This window comes from Rhinatrema bivittatum, chromosome 8 (assembly GCF_901001135.1).
Source record: "Rhinatrema bivittatum chromosome 8, aRhiBiv1.1, whole genome shotgun sequence".
Lineage (NCBI taxonomy): Eukaryota > Metazoa > Chordata > Amphibia > Gymnophiona > Rhinatrematidae > Rhinatrema > Rhinatrema bivittatum.
Genome location: NC_042622.1, coordinates 174,563,694 through 174,579,524, shown reverse-complemented (window position 1 = coordinate 174,579,524; position 15,831 = coordinate 174,563,694). Strand labels below are relative to the sequence as shown.

Sequence of the window (15,831 nt, the reverse complement as noted above, 5' to 3'; positions counted from 1 at the left end):
ACTCTGATGTCTCATGATCCACACCCCATTGAACATTACCAGGGACAGCCTCTCCCTGTGGCATTTGCCTGCCATGTCTGAGAAATGGGAGGTCCGAGCACATGATAGATTGTTTCGCCTTTGCTGGGCACCTCTGCAGAAAGGTCTGCAAGGCCCTGGAAACATTCTAACCAGGAGGAGGAGGAGGATCTATACTGGAGCCCATAGGCCCAAACTTGCTCTCTCCAACCTCTCTCTCCGGGAAGCTTCCGCCCTCAGGAACTGGGGGGGGGGGGGGGGGGGGGGGGGGGCGGGCGGAAGAACTGACCACTGCCTCACCTGCCACTCCACTTCCCTCCAGAGACACCATAGGCTGAGGGGATGTCCCAACATGGGCAAAAGCTGTAGTAGCCAAATCACTTCGAGCTTCTAAACAGCACTAACACAGATAGAGTGAGGACTGAACTGCTATCAGATCGCAAGTCTCCCAAATAGGAAGGTGCTTGGACTTGTTTGTCCCTGACACCTAGCTCTCCTGAACTTCAGCTCAGGGTGGCCTCCTGTACGCACACCAATGCAACCCGGGCATACACACCCAATACTTTCCTTTGGTGTGGTGCAGAGGTTCAGGCTGCATGGCAGATCAGAAAAGAGCCAGACCACTGGCTATATCCGTGTCCTTTCACCAAACTTTAGCGATCCAGCCCAGGACAAACCTTATAAAAAGGGATACTTCCCTGCTCCACTGAGCTTGCGGTGCAGAACTGCCAGCAGGTTCTACCGCTGTCTCGTGGGGGATAAGGGATCTGGACCAGATGTCCACCCCACGGACCTCCGGACCGAGCTATCAGAAGGGTCACCAATCCCCTGCTCGTCTGCCTCAAAACAGGGGGGGGGGCCCCCCACCAGGACCTCATAACCCCCTGGGAGGATCCAGAAATTGTCTTAATATTTTTTTCTCTCTCTAGACTGCAGGTTTTACACCATCTACTGGAGACAGAGAAATACCGAGGGACTGCAGGTGGCACACTGGCTTACATACAGTGTCAGTGAAATTCTGTCTCCATCTGCTGGCAGGGAGGCAAAACCCAGGAGTCTGGACTGATCTGGGTATGTACAGGGAATAGTACATACATTTTTTTTTTACATCAAATCAAGTAGTCTTGAAGAAGCCAAACATTTCCAATTTGTTGCAGACACCAGGAGATAGGTATTTATGCCTCCAAAGGCAATCCTTTGGTTTCTGCAGTAGCTCACAGAAGCTAATCCGATTCTCTCTTTATAGCCACACCATTTTCACTGTTGTACAGGACAGGACAAGACATGCAGGAAGCATCTGCACTGCCCACAAGAGGGTCCCCCTTGTAAATTTTGGCTACTCTAAAATTATATTACCAGATGGTGATGTATGAGTTATAAACATGTAACAGGCCAAGAGATGGCATTTTAATTCTCAAACAAACAGAGGTGTCAGTCCTGCTGTGTGTCATATCATAAAGAAAAGGTAGTTTCTGCTTTAACATCATTAAGCATCTTGTACACATTAGAAATGATCACTTTTCTTGATTTAATAAAGTAGTTCAAACGTAAAAGGGCCTGAATTATGTTTGTTTACGCTTTGTGCTTAGGAACCTTCATTTTCAGTTTTTAATTTTGTTTTCCTTTTCCCAGGAATTTATCAGGTTTTTATTATGACAAGAACAAAAGCGGGAGAAAGTCAGTGGAAAAACGCAACTACTCTGGGTAAATATTGGAGTTTATTTTGGTGGATAGAAGCCAAGACAATGAAACAAGTAGATTTTCCCCACTCACCAGCATCACTCTCTCTAACCCCCCATCCCCTGCTTATGTCCTTTTCTCTCCCCACTCCCCTAATGAGAATCTATTTTACCTCCACCCCCCATTGCAACAGCATCCAGGTTTCTCCTCTCCTTCAGCAGCAGCTTGCCGAAGCTCTTGTACTGTGCAGCACTGCACTTTTTTTGCAGGACCAGGGAGCCTACAGGAAGTGCTTCTAGCATTTTTGCTGGTGGGGGACAGGACTTGAAATACTGCATCTAGAGCTGCTCTTTAATCTTTGGTTTAAACCAGTTTTCACCCTGTCACTTTTGGAAAAATCTAGGAATTTATGGATTAAAAAAAATTGGTTTAAACTGAAAACGAAGGACCCTATGAATACTGAACAGGTTTTTTAAAAAATTATGTATTACATTTAATTAGGGAAAGAAAGAGCCTTAGATTAAAAAAAAAAAAAAAAGCTAGCTCTGGCAAGACTAAAAGAGGGAGGGTTGGATTTAACTTACGTAAAATAGGATCAATCTGAAAGGGTAAATACGGTGGTGGGAGAAGGGGAAAGAAACAAACGTGAGTGGATGAGGAAAGGAAGCTGTTGGGATCCTTTATGGTATTAGTGTTAAGTGGATGGTGGAAACAAAACAATCCAGTTAAGAAAATATGGAGGAGAGAGGTTCACAATAAAAATTTCCTGTTACTTCTCCCTTAAATAAACCCATCCGGAAAAAATCTAACTATAAAAATTAACAGTCATAGCTTTTTAGGGATTTCAGTTCTGCAGGTATTTCATTTATATAATCTCTTCCAGCAAAAAAAAAAGTTTCAAGGAAGGATTAAAAGTGATTAAGTTTAGTACTTTCATATTCCATAAAATCTACAAATGTATTCGATCTACAAATTTTAATCACTGATCACGATTTACTTGGTAGTGCACTCCACAATATGGGGCAAGCAACACAAATTAGTCTTACAGCTAAAACAAAATGCTGCAAGGATCATGAGAACAAATGAGAGAGTATTTCTCCAGCATTAAAGGGGGTTACACTAGCTATTAATTTTGCAATATTTAAAAACTATAACTTGCTCCATAAGATCAAGTATGCAAAAAGTTCACTGGCTTTCGCATTAACATGCTATATGCCCGGCAGATCCGTGTGTGTGTGTTCGGCAAATGTAAATCTGTACATGATTCCATTTATATGTGAATTGAGACTGCTAGAGACTGGATTAAGGGCATTTACTTTAGGGGCCCTGACATATACAAAATTACAATAGTCCAAGCAATGGTTTTACTAATCTAAAATTGAAATAAAAGTTCTTTACAAATCGAAGCAGCCAAAGCTTATAGAAAAGCAAAATTTTGCACAGCTTTCAAATGGTATTTTAGAGTTAACCTTGAATCTAAACACCCAAGTACCATTGCTATTTTAAGTGGGAGCTAAAGCTTTTTAGTTTCTATTCAGTCAGTTGGTCTCATAGTACCACAATAGACAGTCTATTGTGGATTTGCCACCATTTCATTGTCTCACATCCAGCCCTTTAGAGCAAAAATACATAGACAGTGTATCCAATGGAATGTTTCCATCTCTGGTACAGGGCAGAATGTACTGCATAATTTACATAATCCAATGTTAAACAATGCTGAAAATACACATTAAAGAGGGACATTAATAAGGCTGAACCTTGTAGCACTTCAGATTTTCAATCCTTCCTACTTGAACACTGCCATGTTTATAACTTGTTGGGTTCTGTTATTGAGAAATAAAGTGAAAAACTTTTAATACTGTTCAGTCAATACCTATCCCTTAAAAGTCTGAAGATCAAACATATCATCAAATATTTACCATTATACAAAATGCTGCATTTCCTTGATCCAAACAGATTCCATTTGTTAAAGAAATTAACAGTGTTTCAGTACTTCGTGCATGTTATAAAATCGGGCATACATTTGTGAGCGCCGGGTTGGGTGCACAAACGTACGCCCGCTCGTTATGATTTTATTTATAAAGTCTTCTGTGGGGACCATATCAAAGATCTTGCTGAAATCCAAGTACACTACACCGACCCCTGATTCCAAACTGGGAATCATCTAAAATGGTATGCTCCTCTAAATACTCCTCCAGCTCTTTCAATACTCATTTCTCTAGTATTTTACAAGAAATAGCAGTTAGAAATGGGGCAGATGTTTGTTGCATCTAAAGCTAACAGATGGATTTATTTATTTATTTATTTATTTTTAGGACATATCACGGCTCTTTTATATATTTCAAGTAATGAGGAACTCATTCTCACTATGAGCTCAAACAAACAATTTCAAACTCTGAATCATGCAAAATGGACAGGGATCCAATGAACAAGCTGTTGAAGATATATGGGAAATAAGCTCTCCTAAAGCAGTTTTGGTAATTAATCTGAACTACCACCACACTGAGGGATCTTTTAATTCCTCTTGCCCAAAATTTAAAGAAGTGCTTGGCCTACACAGAAATAATCTCTGGAAGTACTTACAGATCAGAGATTGTTTTCAAAGCAGGATATTTGAGGGAAAGTTTCTGGATTAAAACAGTAAAGAAATGTTTCCTTTGAAAGGTCTTTTTTTTTTTTTTTTAAAGCCTCTAAAGGGAATGCTATTTAGAGAAATGCTTTACCAGTGAATTTATAAAGTCTAGAAGTGGGAGCACCAGCCGGGTGGTACTTTGGTGGAAAAGTCCTGGGATAAGGCTAGCGTAATCTGGAAAAATTTGAAGGAATCCGATACAAGGATAATAGCCCATATTGGTGCTCAGACCAGATCAATATACACAAAAATTCTTGGTTAAGTCAGAAAAGCTGCAGAGATATTCTTATTTTGACATAATCTGGCTATATCTGACATTCTGGTAAGAAGTCTGATTTTATTGAAATGGTAGAGTGCCCATCCCTAGTTGGGTTTTACTGGGAATAAATCTGAAAAGAATAAGATGAAAGAAAGGCAAAACAGGTAGAGAATGAATTGTTCTGCAAAACTGGAAAGTAATCCACAAAAATATGTATAGTGAATGGATAGTGCACTCTGTTACGGTTAATTATGAAAAATTATCTGGGCAGAAATGCTATGTTTAAAGGTCCAAATTCTTGGTAACCAGTCCTTTCATTTTACAGAGAAAGATTTGAATACACTTACTCTGGAGATTATTATAGAAACACAAACAGGACAGCAGAAAAAAAAAAAGACGACCGTATGGCCGTTCCATGCATCTGGTAAAGAAATATTTCCTAAGATTTCTCCTGAGTCTACCCCCTTTCACCCTCATCTCATGACCCCTCATTCTAGAGCCTCCTTTCTATTGAAAAAGGCTGATCTCCTGTGCATGGAAACCTTTGAGATATTTGAATGTTTCTATCATATCTCCCCTATCTTGCCTTTCCTCTAGGGTGTACCTGTATAGATCTTTAAGTTTATCCCCATATGCTTTAGAATGAAGACCACTGACCATTTCAGAAACCACCCTCTTGACCAACTCCATCATGTTTATCTCTTTTTTTGAAGATGCGGTCTCCAGACTTGTGCATTGTATTCCAAGTGAGTTCTCATCAGGGGCAATATCACCTCCCTTTTTCTGCTGACCATTCTTCTCCCTATGCAGCCAAGCATCTTTTTGGCTTTATCCACCTTAAGATCCGATACAATTACCCCCAGACCCCATTCTTCCTTTGTGCTTAGAATAATTTCACCTCCAACACTGAACCATTCCCTTGGGTTTTTGCATTCTAAATTCATTACTCTGTATTTTTTTTTTTTTTTAACATTAAATCTTAGCCGTCAGACATTAGACCATTACTCAAGCTTTGCTAGATCCCTTCTTATGTTTTCCACTCCTTCTTGGCTGTCCATCCTGTTACAGATTTTGGTATCATCGGCAAAAGGACAAACCTTTCCCCTGACAACCTTTCCATTATGTCACAAAAATGTTGAAAAGAACCTGTCCAAGGACTAGTCCCTGAAGTACACCATTAGTAGCAAGCCCCTCCTCAGAAAAAACTCCATTTACTACTAGCCTTTATCACCTTCCACCAGTCACTATAGGCCCCATACCAAAGGCGCATAGGGGTGGATTTACGCACGTAGGGGGGTTACGCTCGCCGGGCCTATTTTCAAAAGGCCCGGCGGGATGCTTAAAGCCCAGGGGACTAAAAGAGGGGCGGGGTGTGGGTGGAGCCTCCAGGCACAGCGGCCATTCGCCACTGTGCCCGGGATCACAGGCCAGCCATCGGCCGGTGCGTGCAACTTGTACCTGCCCAAGGCAGGCATAACTAGGTAAGAACTTTTTCTAGGGGGGGGGGGGGGGTTAGGAAACTGAGGAAGGCAGCGCAGCTCGGCGCACGCAAAGTGTACAATTGCACCCCTTGCATGCGCCGACCCCTGATTTTATAATATGTGCACGGCTGCGCATGCATGTTATAAAACTGGGCACACATTTGTGAGCACAGGGTTGCGTGCACGAATGTACGCCCGCTCGTATGATTTTATTTTTTTTAATAAATAAAATAAATTTAAAATCTGCCCCATTATTTATAAAGTCTTCTGTGGGGAACCATAATCAAAGATCTTGCTGAAATCCAAGTACACTACGTCTAGCGCTCTCCGCTGAGCCAACTCTCTGGTCACCCAAATTAAAGAAATTGATCAGATTCATCTGACAAGATTTAAATCTGGTAAAACCTTGCAATCCGTAGGATTCCAAAAATTGCACTATTCTCTGTTTTAGCAGCAATTCCATTAGTTTGCTCACCACCTGTAGTTCCCAGCCTCCTCCTTACTTCAACTTTCGTGAATAGGTGTGGATATTAATTCCTTTAGCAGTCATCACAACTTTCATTTTTCCCTCCAAACTATATAGTAAGTAGACTGAAAAAGTCCCCTTCCAACTGGTCTGCAAACTTATTTGCCTGTACTCCTTTCACTAATTTTCTAGTATACCAACCAGGAGAGGCCTTCTTAAACTCTAGCATCCAAGGGCTACAAAGAAGTCTGGTATTGGAGTAACCAAAAATATGCAAGTTAACCCAATTTTATGCAAATATATGAAAATAGTCATTGTAATGATTCTGAAAACCAAGCCTGTTTGCAGCTCAAGAATCCTTGTCCTAAAAGGATACATTTTTCTCAAACCTCTACATATCCTTTCAAAAGCTATAGAAAGAGGGTATAACTAATTTTCAAGGACGTAGAAAAAAAAATTGACACTATAAATGGGCATCATTTCTGGACAAATTTCATTTGACTCAAACTTTTCTGCAAAAAAAAAAAATAAAATAAAATAAAAGCTACAAGCCAAGTAAAAATTCAATCCATATGACTATGCCAATAATATATCTGACAGGCAACACTCCATCATATGGGAGAGGGAACACTGTTACAACAGATCACCCTCAGCAACCTTGAGACTCCTAGACATCAAGGTGATAACGAGATTGATTATCCAGCAGAACCTGTATACAAACCAAAATGACTTCACAGAATAAAGAATGGATGAAGCCTGCAGTTGGTGGAGAAAAAAGAAATTACCTTGGAACTTGTATGGAAGGCATTGTTATCTTTGGAAGCTTCTATTACCATGTTAGCGAATACTATGCTTGGTACAAAAAAACCATGTATCTCAAGTAGAATTAGTTGTGAAAGAAAATGTTGGGAAAATAAATGTGATAGATAAACAAGTAGTACAACTGCATGATATACGAGAAAATAATGCAAGGAGAATTATCAAACAATAGAAAAATTGAAATTCTTGAGAATGAGGTTAGATACAAAAATTTAAGGAGTGTAAATTTTCCTTGTGTGAAGATGCATCTTCCCTTAGATATTTTTAAGAAATACATTATGGAAGTTTTGATGTTTCCTAATGAAGCTATACCCCCAATAGCAAAAATATATTTTGTGAATTCAGGGAAGAAGCAAACACAAACACCAATATCAGCACCACAGGAAAATAGTAATCAAATTCAAACAGAGAATGGGAACTTAACTGATTTTTTGGAACAGTCCTTGGAGACTCAGATAGAATTTAGAGGAACACTACTTGTCACTTTTTTATTCCCATCAGATAGAGATTCATTTCTCAAACATTTTTTCCGTAATAGAACTAAAACATTTCTAGGTGAGAAAGTATGGGTATACCCAGATATTCTCATGTTAAATAACCAACACCAGTTGGTCAACTAGTTCTTGCAGATTCCAGCAAGAGTACCAAGAAGGTCGATGGAGCGTGAAAAATAAGATAAGTGCAGAACTTTGGCACACTCAATTTTATTATACAATTTTAAATGCATCAAAAAAAATTTTTTGAAAAAAATTGGACAATGTTTTCTAACAAAAACTGAAATGACCACATGATTAAATATAAGGCAGAGTTGAGATATGCGAAAGCTAAAACGATGATGCCTATTATGACGGTCACAAATATAACAGTCTAATTTTCATCAGTAATTGAGCGTCTAGAACATTGGGATATTTCTAACTGGTGTTGGTTATTTAACATGAGATTTAGTCATTTCCGATACAGTTAATTAGATAGCTAGTATTGTTCTTACTCTGGTTTTTGTTGGGTATACCCAGATATTGCGAGAAACGCAGACGCGCAGGAAAAAATTTCTTGCAATGCACCAAGTAGTAAGAGATCTTGGTGCAGAGTTTGTAGTTAGGTATCCAAGCAAATGTGTTGTTAAATTGAATAATAATAGGTTCATATTATTTGAACCAATCCAATTGAGATCTTTTATCAATGCAAGGGTTCCCGTGGTTGTAGACCCCCACTCAAAAACTGGAGAATTATAATTGTTCGCTTATTTCTTGATATAATTAATATATAATGTGCTCAATTAGAACTCGGTTAGGTATCATATTACCTTTTACAAGTCAGACAGGATATATATGTTTTCACAATATGATTTATGATTGTTACTTAAAAGGAATATTATCGGTGTCAATTGTAAGAAAACATATTTGTGTGACAGGTAATATTCTGATCTGTCTGGTTCATTGATAATTTTATATATTGTCTATGTAAATGGAAAAATTCAATAAATAATAAAAAAAAAAGAATGGATGAAAACCAGAGGTATCAAACTGATCAAGGTTACTGTCTTACAGAAGCAATAATCCTTTTGAATAAGGTTGGGCTGGCAACAGACTTATGTTGGGATGCCTGGGGACTTTCCTAGGTTCAAGTATTTTGGTTCCAACTGTACTAGACGCTGTAATTCTAGGGAGGAGGAATAGCCTAGTTGTTAGAGCAGTGGACTATGAACCAGGAGACCAGGGTTCAAGTCCTGCTGTTGTTCTTTATGACCTTGGGCAAGTCACTTTACTCCCCATTGCCTCAGGTACAAAAACTTAGATTGTAAGCCCTCTGGGGATACAGAAATACCTACAGTACCTGAATGTAAACCAGTGTGATCTCAATTGAGATCGAATGTCTGTATATAAAAATAAATTCATTTTTTTAAATGCTTACTAGACTATAAAGAAACTGAAAACATGGCTCTTTAAACAAGCCTTTACAGGACCATAAGCACTTTTTTTCCCTACAACCAGCAAGAGTTCCTCATCATATCATTCTCCAGGATCTACCTGACTCTATATCCATTCTCTTGCTGCAGGTCTTACATGACATCTACTGGTTTTTTTTTTTGGTTTTTTTTGTTTATTTATTTATACTGCTCTATGAGTTTTGTTAGCTAATTTGTTTACATTACAATGTTTATTTTGATCTAGTTTACCCTTTTCCAAGTTCCATAACCTTGTTCTATGTAATGCCTATTGGCAAAATTTATGTTTAGTTTCAATGTAAACCGATGTGATTTGTATTTCATACAGGAACACCGGTATATAAAAATCTAAAAATAAATAAATAAATAAAGAGAATCAAGCATGATAAAAATTCTACAGGAAACAAAGTGCAATGTGGAAGCCTTATGGGTGGAAATTCCTTGATTGATAGGTAACAGTACAGTAGTAGGCGTATACTACTAGCCACCTGGCCAAAATGAAGGAAGAGTGAAATGCTAGCTGAAATTAAAAACACAAATCTGCAACACAATAGGAGATTTCAATTACCTCAGTACTGACTGGGTGAATATCTCATCGGGATATACTAGAGGAGTTAAGTTTCTAGATGCTATAAATTACTGCTTCATGGAGTAGCTGGTCCTAGAACCAACAAGAAAAGCAGCTACATTAGCTACTCAGGCTTTAGATTTAATCCTCTGTAGAATGCATGAGCTGATATGGAGAGAGGACATTAAGCAAAACTACTAAAGTAGCATATAACTAAAAAGGGAGACTGAGAATGGGGAAATACATTAGAAGAGAACTAGAAGTGGTTGCAAGGGTTAGAAATTTGCATAAGACATGGATATTGTTTAAAATACCATTTTGGAAACCCAGATAAAATGTACAGCTTGCATTACAAAAAGGTCAAAGGAAGCCATACAACTGCCAACGTGGTTTAATGGTGACGTAAACAAGGCAGTTAAGAGCATCATTCCAAAAAAATGGAAAGCAGACCCAAATGGGGGAAAAAAAAAAAAAATACACAAGAGCATAAGCATTGGCAAATTTGATGTAGAACAGTAGTTAGGCCAAGAGACTAAGAAAAAGCTTGCTAGTGAGGCAAAAACTAATAAAACCTTTTTCAAGTGCATTCAAAGCAAAAAGCCTGTCAGCTGGGCCACTAGATGACCAAAGGGCAAAAGGGATGCTCAGGAAAGTCAAAGAAGTAGAAGAAAAACTGAATGAATTCTTTGCCTCAGTCTTTATGGCAGAGGATGTTGTGAACATACCCACACCTGAAATATTTAATGGTGTACATTCTGAGCAACTAAAACATTTGTGATAATGGAGGATGTAATAAATCAGACTGACAACCTAAAGCATAACAAGTCACCAGGACCAGATGGCATCCACCCCAAAGTTCTAAAAGAACTAAAATATGAAATCGTTAACCTGTTACTAGCAATCTGTAACCTATCATTTGAAACAGCCATGATTCCTGAAGACTGGAATAGAAGGTGGCCAAAGTGACGCCAATTTTGAAAGCTCTGGGATGATCCAAGAAACTATAGACTGCCAAGCCTGATATCAGTGCCAGGCAAATGTTAGAAGCTATTCTTAAAAACAAAATCACTGGCCATACAGATAGACATGACTTAAAGGAGAAGAGTCACAGTTTTAGCAAAGAGAAGTCTTGTCTTCAAAAAGTTCTAAAAGATTTGTAAGATGTAAATAAACATGTAGATAAAAGGTGAGATGGTTGATATAGTATATTTGAATTTTCAGAATGCATTTGACAATGTCCCCATAAAAGACTCCTCAGGAAATTACATAGAGGGCAGGCTTCCATTGTGGACTGGTAACCGGTTAAAAGGCCAGAAACAAAAGGATAGGACTAAATGGTCCATTTTCCAAAGAGAAAGGTCATTAGAGAAATACCACTGGGATCGGTCCTGGGACTTGTGCTATAACATTCATAAATTATCTAGAAAAGGGAATGAGTGAGATGATTAAATTTGCTGATGACAAAATTATTCAAAGTTGTTAAAATAGCATTAGATGGCAAGGAATCGCAGAAGGATGTTGTGAAACTAGGCATCTAAATGTTAGGTACCATTTAATGTGGAAAAATGCAAGTTGATGCATGTAGGAAAAAATCCCAACACAATGCTGGGTTACGTATTGTGAGTCACTACCCAAGAAAAGGCCCTTGGAATCCTTGTGGACAATACATTAAAGTCATCTAACTGTACGGCAGCAGTCAAAAACGTAAACAGAATGTTAATGATCCAAAAAAGAATGGAGAATAAAACTGACAATATATTGCCTCAGTATCGAGGCATGGTACAGCCACACCTTGAGTAATGTATACAGTTCTAGATGCATATCTCAAGAGAGTGAAACTAGATAAGGTGCAGAAAATGGTAACAAAAATGCTAAAGGGGATGGAACATCTCTCCTGTAATGAAAGGCTAGGGCTCTTCAACTTGGAAAAGAGACTGCCGAAAGGGACATGATAGAAGTTTGTAAAATCATGAGTGGGGTGGAACAGGTAAATAAAAGACAGTTATCATCCTTGCCAATAAAAATAAAGGGATACTGAATGAAACTACCAGCAGGTACTTTTTCACTCAACACACTATCAAGCTGTGAAATCTATTGCAAGAAGATTTGATCAAAGCAACTAGCATAGCAGGATTTAAGAGAGTTTTTGACAAGTTCCTGAAAGAAAGGTCCATAATAAAGAATATTTCCCATTTTGTGTCCAAGTAGTAAGGAAGCCTACTTGGTCACCTGAGAAGTATGTTTTTGAAGCTTTCACAGTGCTTTGAATATCTAAGTGAAATATAAATCAAATAATGGTAAGAAAATGCATGTGAAATTTTTGAGTATATTTGAAACATGGAAAATTGATATTTCATAGTTAGTACCATAAAAGTTTTACAGAACATAAGAATTGCCACGCTGGGTCAGACCAAGGTCTATCGAGCCCAGCATCCTCTCTTGGACAATGGCCAATCCAATACATAAGAACATGGTAGATTCCATAAAGTAGATCTAATTGCTTATACTCACTCACAGGGGTAGCATTATTATTTATTTGTTGATTTTTATATACAGACATTCGTCGGAACACCATGCCGGTTTATATCGTAACAAATTAACAAGAGAGTGAAATACAACAAACAGGGATGGGGAAGGGGGGAGCAGCAATGAAGGAGAGAGGACAGCAGTAGGAAGGATAAGGAAAGAGAAATGTGATAATTTATATTCTTCAAATGTTCCTAACAATAGACAATATATGTACAGGTGGGCTGGTAGGTACCAGACCATTGATAGCAGTGAAAGGGAGAGGTGGGGAGGGAGGGAGAGGGTAGGATAAGCTTAGAGTGGAGGAGGGGAACTTACAACAGTATTTAGGAGTCTTTGCTAGGGGGAAAAATAGGAGAGAAAGAGGAGAGGCAGATAGGAGGAGGGGAGAGTGAGTGAGCTAAGGGGTTAGAGTGCAAGCTAAGTTTGGTCAACATCTAGATACGCTAATGTAAAGAGCCAGGTTTTGAGCCCTTTTTTAAAATTTAGCCAGGTTAGGTTCTAGACGGAGGGCCATTAGATTTCTTTAGTCTACCTGGCTAATAATGGGATACATCTGGGCACATATGCTCCATGGCTACTTTGTGATATTTATATTTATAGCAACTTATGGTTGTAACATGCATTTATGTTTTTTGATTAGAAAAATTAGCCTCTCTCAAAACATGTCAACTACAAACACATAAACCTTTACTAGGATAATTGGTGAACTCATGCATATGTAACCTAACACAGGTGGTGAAATTAAAAAAAAAAAAAAAAAAAGAATACATATAAATTCTGCCAAGACAAGCTACCAAGTCAAGTTACATGGATGTTCAGAAAGTGTCAGTATAACTATTTAGTTACCTAAACAAAATATATAACACTAAAACAAATGTTAACCATTTCTGCCTTTTTTAAATGTTTATTTTTTTTAATGTATGCTGTGTGTGTGTGTGTGCGCATTTCAAACAATATCTTTCTGTACATTTTACTACACAGAGAATAACTGAGAATGTAGGGTCAAAAATATAGTACTCATAACTGAAAGCTAGATTTCCATTTGTAAGCATTAAGGGATATAAAATAAGATTAATTTAAATCTAGATAGCTATCCAATTGGTGCATTGTACTGCCACGTTCAAAATGGCAGCCAGAGTAACCTACAACTAACCTAAGCATCTGCCACAGAGAAAACCATTTACAACTGTTTAAAAAAAACAATAGAAAAAAAAAACTATACAATATTTGTTGCACCAGTACTATGAAGAGTAATGCAGATAAAACTGCAGCCTCCTTTTCCCCTGTGGCACTGCAGTTTGCCTCGCTTCTCCTAGCACTCACGGTAAAAGAAATGGAGTGCTGCTAAACTAAAGGAAATCCCTAAATTTCTACGGTAGTATTAAAACACATTACGAATTTTGCCAGCTCCGTCCCTATCTATACCTTAGCCATCTAACAAACAGAACGATATTTAAACAACCATGCTGTCAGTTCCAGTACATGAGGGGAAAAAAAGTTGTCAAATCCTTTCGCAGTCATGTGAGAGTACTTCACACTTTTTTTTGATAGGTGATCATTAATTTGGAGAACAAGCAATCGAGAGATGCATGGTGCAAGGGAAGGTGGCGAAAGAACGTGCCAGAGGCTAGAAGGGACCTCGCAGCTGCCAGCTTTCCTCCTCTGCTACTGCATCTCCCTGCAGGTGTCAGTGCGGGTGGGCGAGCAGCGCCGCAGCATCGCGCACACGGACTCCAAATTTACAGTCCCACGTACAATTGGGGGAAAAAAAAACAAAAAAAAGATTAACCCCCGACATCAAGAGCCAGGGCTTATGCCACCCCTACAGGAGACCGCGGAGGAGTTTTCGCCTCCCAAAACCCAGCGACAGCTCATTGCTCAATTCGTATTTCCGCTTTCCTTGACAGTCCAGCACCTGAAACTGAATGGAATACAACGTGGTGCCGTTTATTCCGTGGCTGGTGGGGGTCGGCCAGAAATAACCCCCCCCCCCACACACACACACACACCTCCACCATTATTATTTTTGCAAAACCCATAAATCGGCACTGCACCCTGCGGCGGAAGAAAGGAGGGGGGGGGGGCCGCCTCCGAGCGGGTTTCGGTCCATTCATTCTCCCCGTACAGCTCCCGGGTTTGGAGGCGCTCCAGCGCCCCTTCGCCTCCGGTCCCACAAGGAAGCGCGACTCCGGCTCCGCGCCAAAATCCTCAACCCAAATGGGGGGACCGGGGGGTGGGGGGAGAGAGAGAAGGGGGCGGTTAGGTGCTGGGAGAGGCGGGGGGCGTCCGGCTCCAGGAAGAGAAGGGAGCGGGGCTAGAAAGCCGCGGTCGGGTGGCGAAGGGTCTAAGGGCCTGCGCCGCTCCCTACCTGCAAGTGCTCCTGGAAGCGGATAGGAAGGATTTGAGCCATGGCGGCGGCGGCGGTTCCCCTCTCTCACTCTCCCCTGTCACTCGCAGTCCAGGCCAGGCGGCGTCACCGGCTCCCCAAGGCGACGGGCGGCTCAGCGCTCTCCCAGGTCACAGGCCGGTGGGAGCTCGGGGGGTCTCTCGCACTCTCTCTCAGTCTGCGCCCGTCGCGCCGAAGTGGCAGAAAAGCAACTCAAACGGACTCCGGGAAAAGCCGCAATGGCGGAACTGTGAGCTCAGCAATCCGGAAACGGTGGCGGAGGGATACCGTCCCTCACGACCGCGGCACCCAGTCCCCACTCCCACTGCCTCAGGGAAACATACTCCGACCTTGGCCTTATTTGCTCCTTACGGCAGGGAGGAATTGGAACAGGCGGAGAGAGCAAGCGAAGGAGGCTTGCACCCGCAGAGTAAAGTGCGGCTTGGAAGGGCAAACGGGGACGATGGGGATTATTTTTCGGGTCGATTTTCACTTTTTGATTTTTGCCACATCATGCGACTAGATGAAGGAACGTCACTTCCGTTCTCCCTGAGTTCGGCCTTCCTTCTCCTGTTTCCGGGGTGTGTCACGTGAGGAGGGAGGCTTCCCTGAGAAGGTTGACTTGTCCTGTTCTTGCAGTTGAGCTCTTTTGTAGGTGGGGATGGGATTCTGCGCATTCCTTTTAACGTGCATCGTCTCCTGTTGCGGTGTTGTAACGTACTTAACTAATGCTTGTGTCAGCTTTTGGACTGCAGTAATGCACTATAGAAGAGGCACATACAGCTGAACCTACTTTGTGCTTACACTATGAGCCAATGTCTCCTGCTTATTGATTTCCCAACTATCATCGATTCGTCTAACGTAAGGCACTGATGGGGCAATTTATAAAACCCAGAAGAGAGTGAATGTAAGCGTAGGTATAGGCATGGTGTTTTTATTTTGTAGAGAGGAAGTTTTACTCTCAAAAGCTCGTCATAAATATTATTATATTAATCTAATAAAATGTTTAACTTTTATTTCTACCTATACAAGCAAGCTACAGAGTAAC

At 40.3% G+C, this 15,831-nt stretch overlaps 1 protein-coding gene across 2 annotated transcripts in view; it reads right to left on the bottom strand.

Moving 5' to 3' along the window:
• The window catches only part of CLTC (clathrin heavy chain), a 281,360-nt gene extending 266,110 nt beyond the window's left edge, over positions 1–15,250 (bottom strand). The window contains exon 1 of one of the 2 annotated variants that reach the window (XM_029611533.1): positions 14,766–15,250. In XM_029611533.1, the coding sequence (XP_029467393.1) occupies positions 14,766–14,807 (42 nt within the window). In that variant the 5' untranslated portion in view covers positions 14,808–15,250. The remainder of the gene's footprint in view (positions 1–14,765) is intronic. The other variant, XM_029611534.1, reaches the window with a different exon arrangement.
• Between the last annotated feature and the right edge of the window lie 581 nt (positions 15,251–15,831).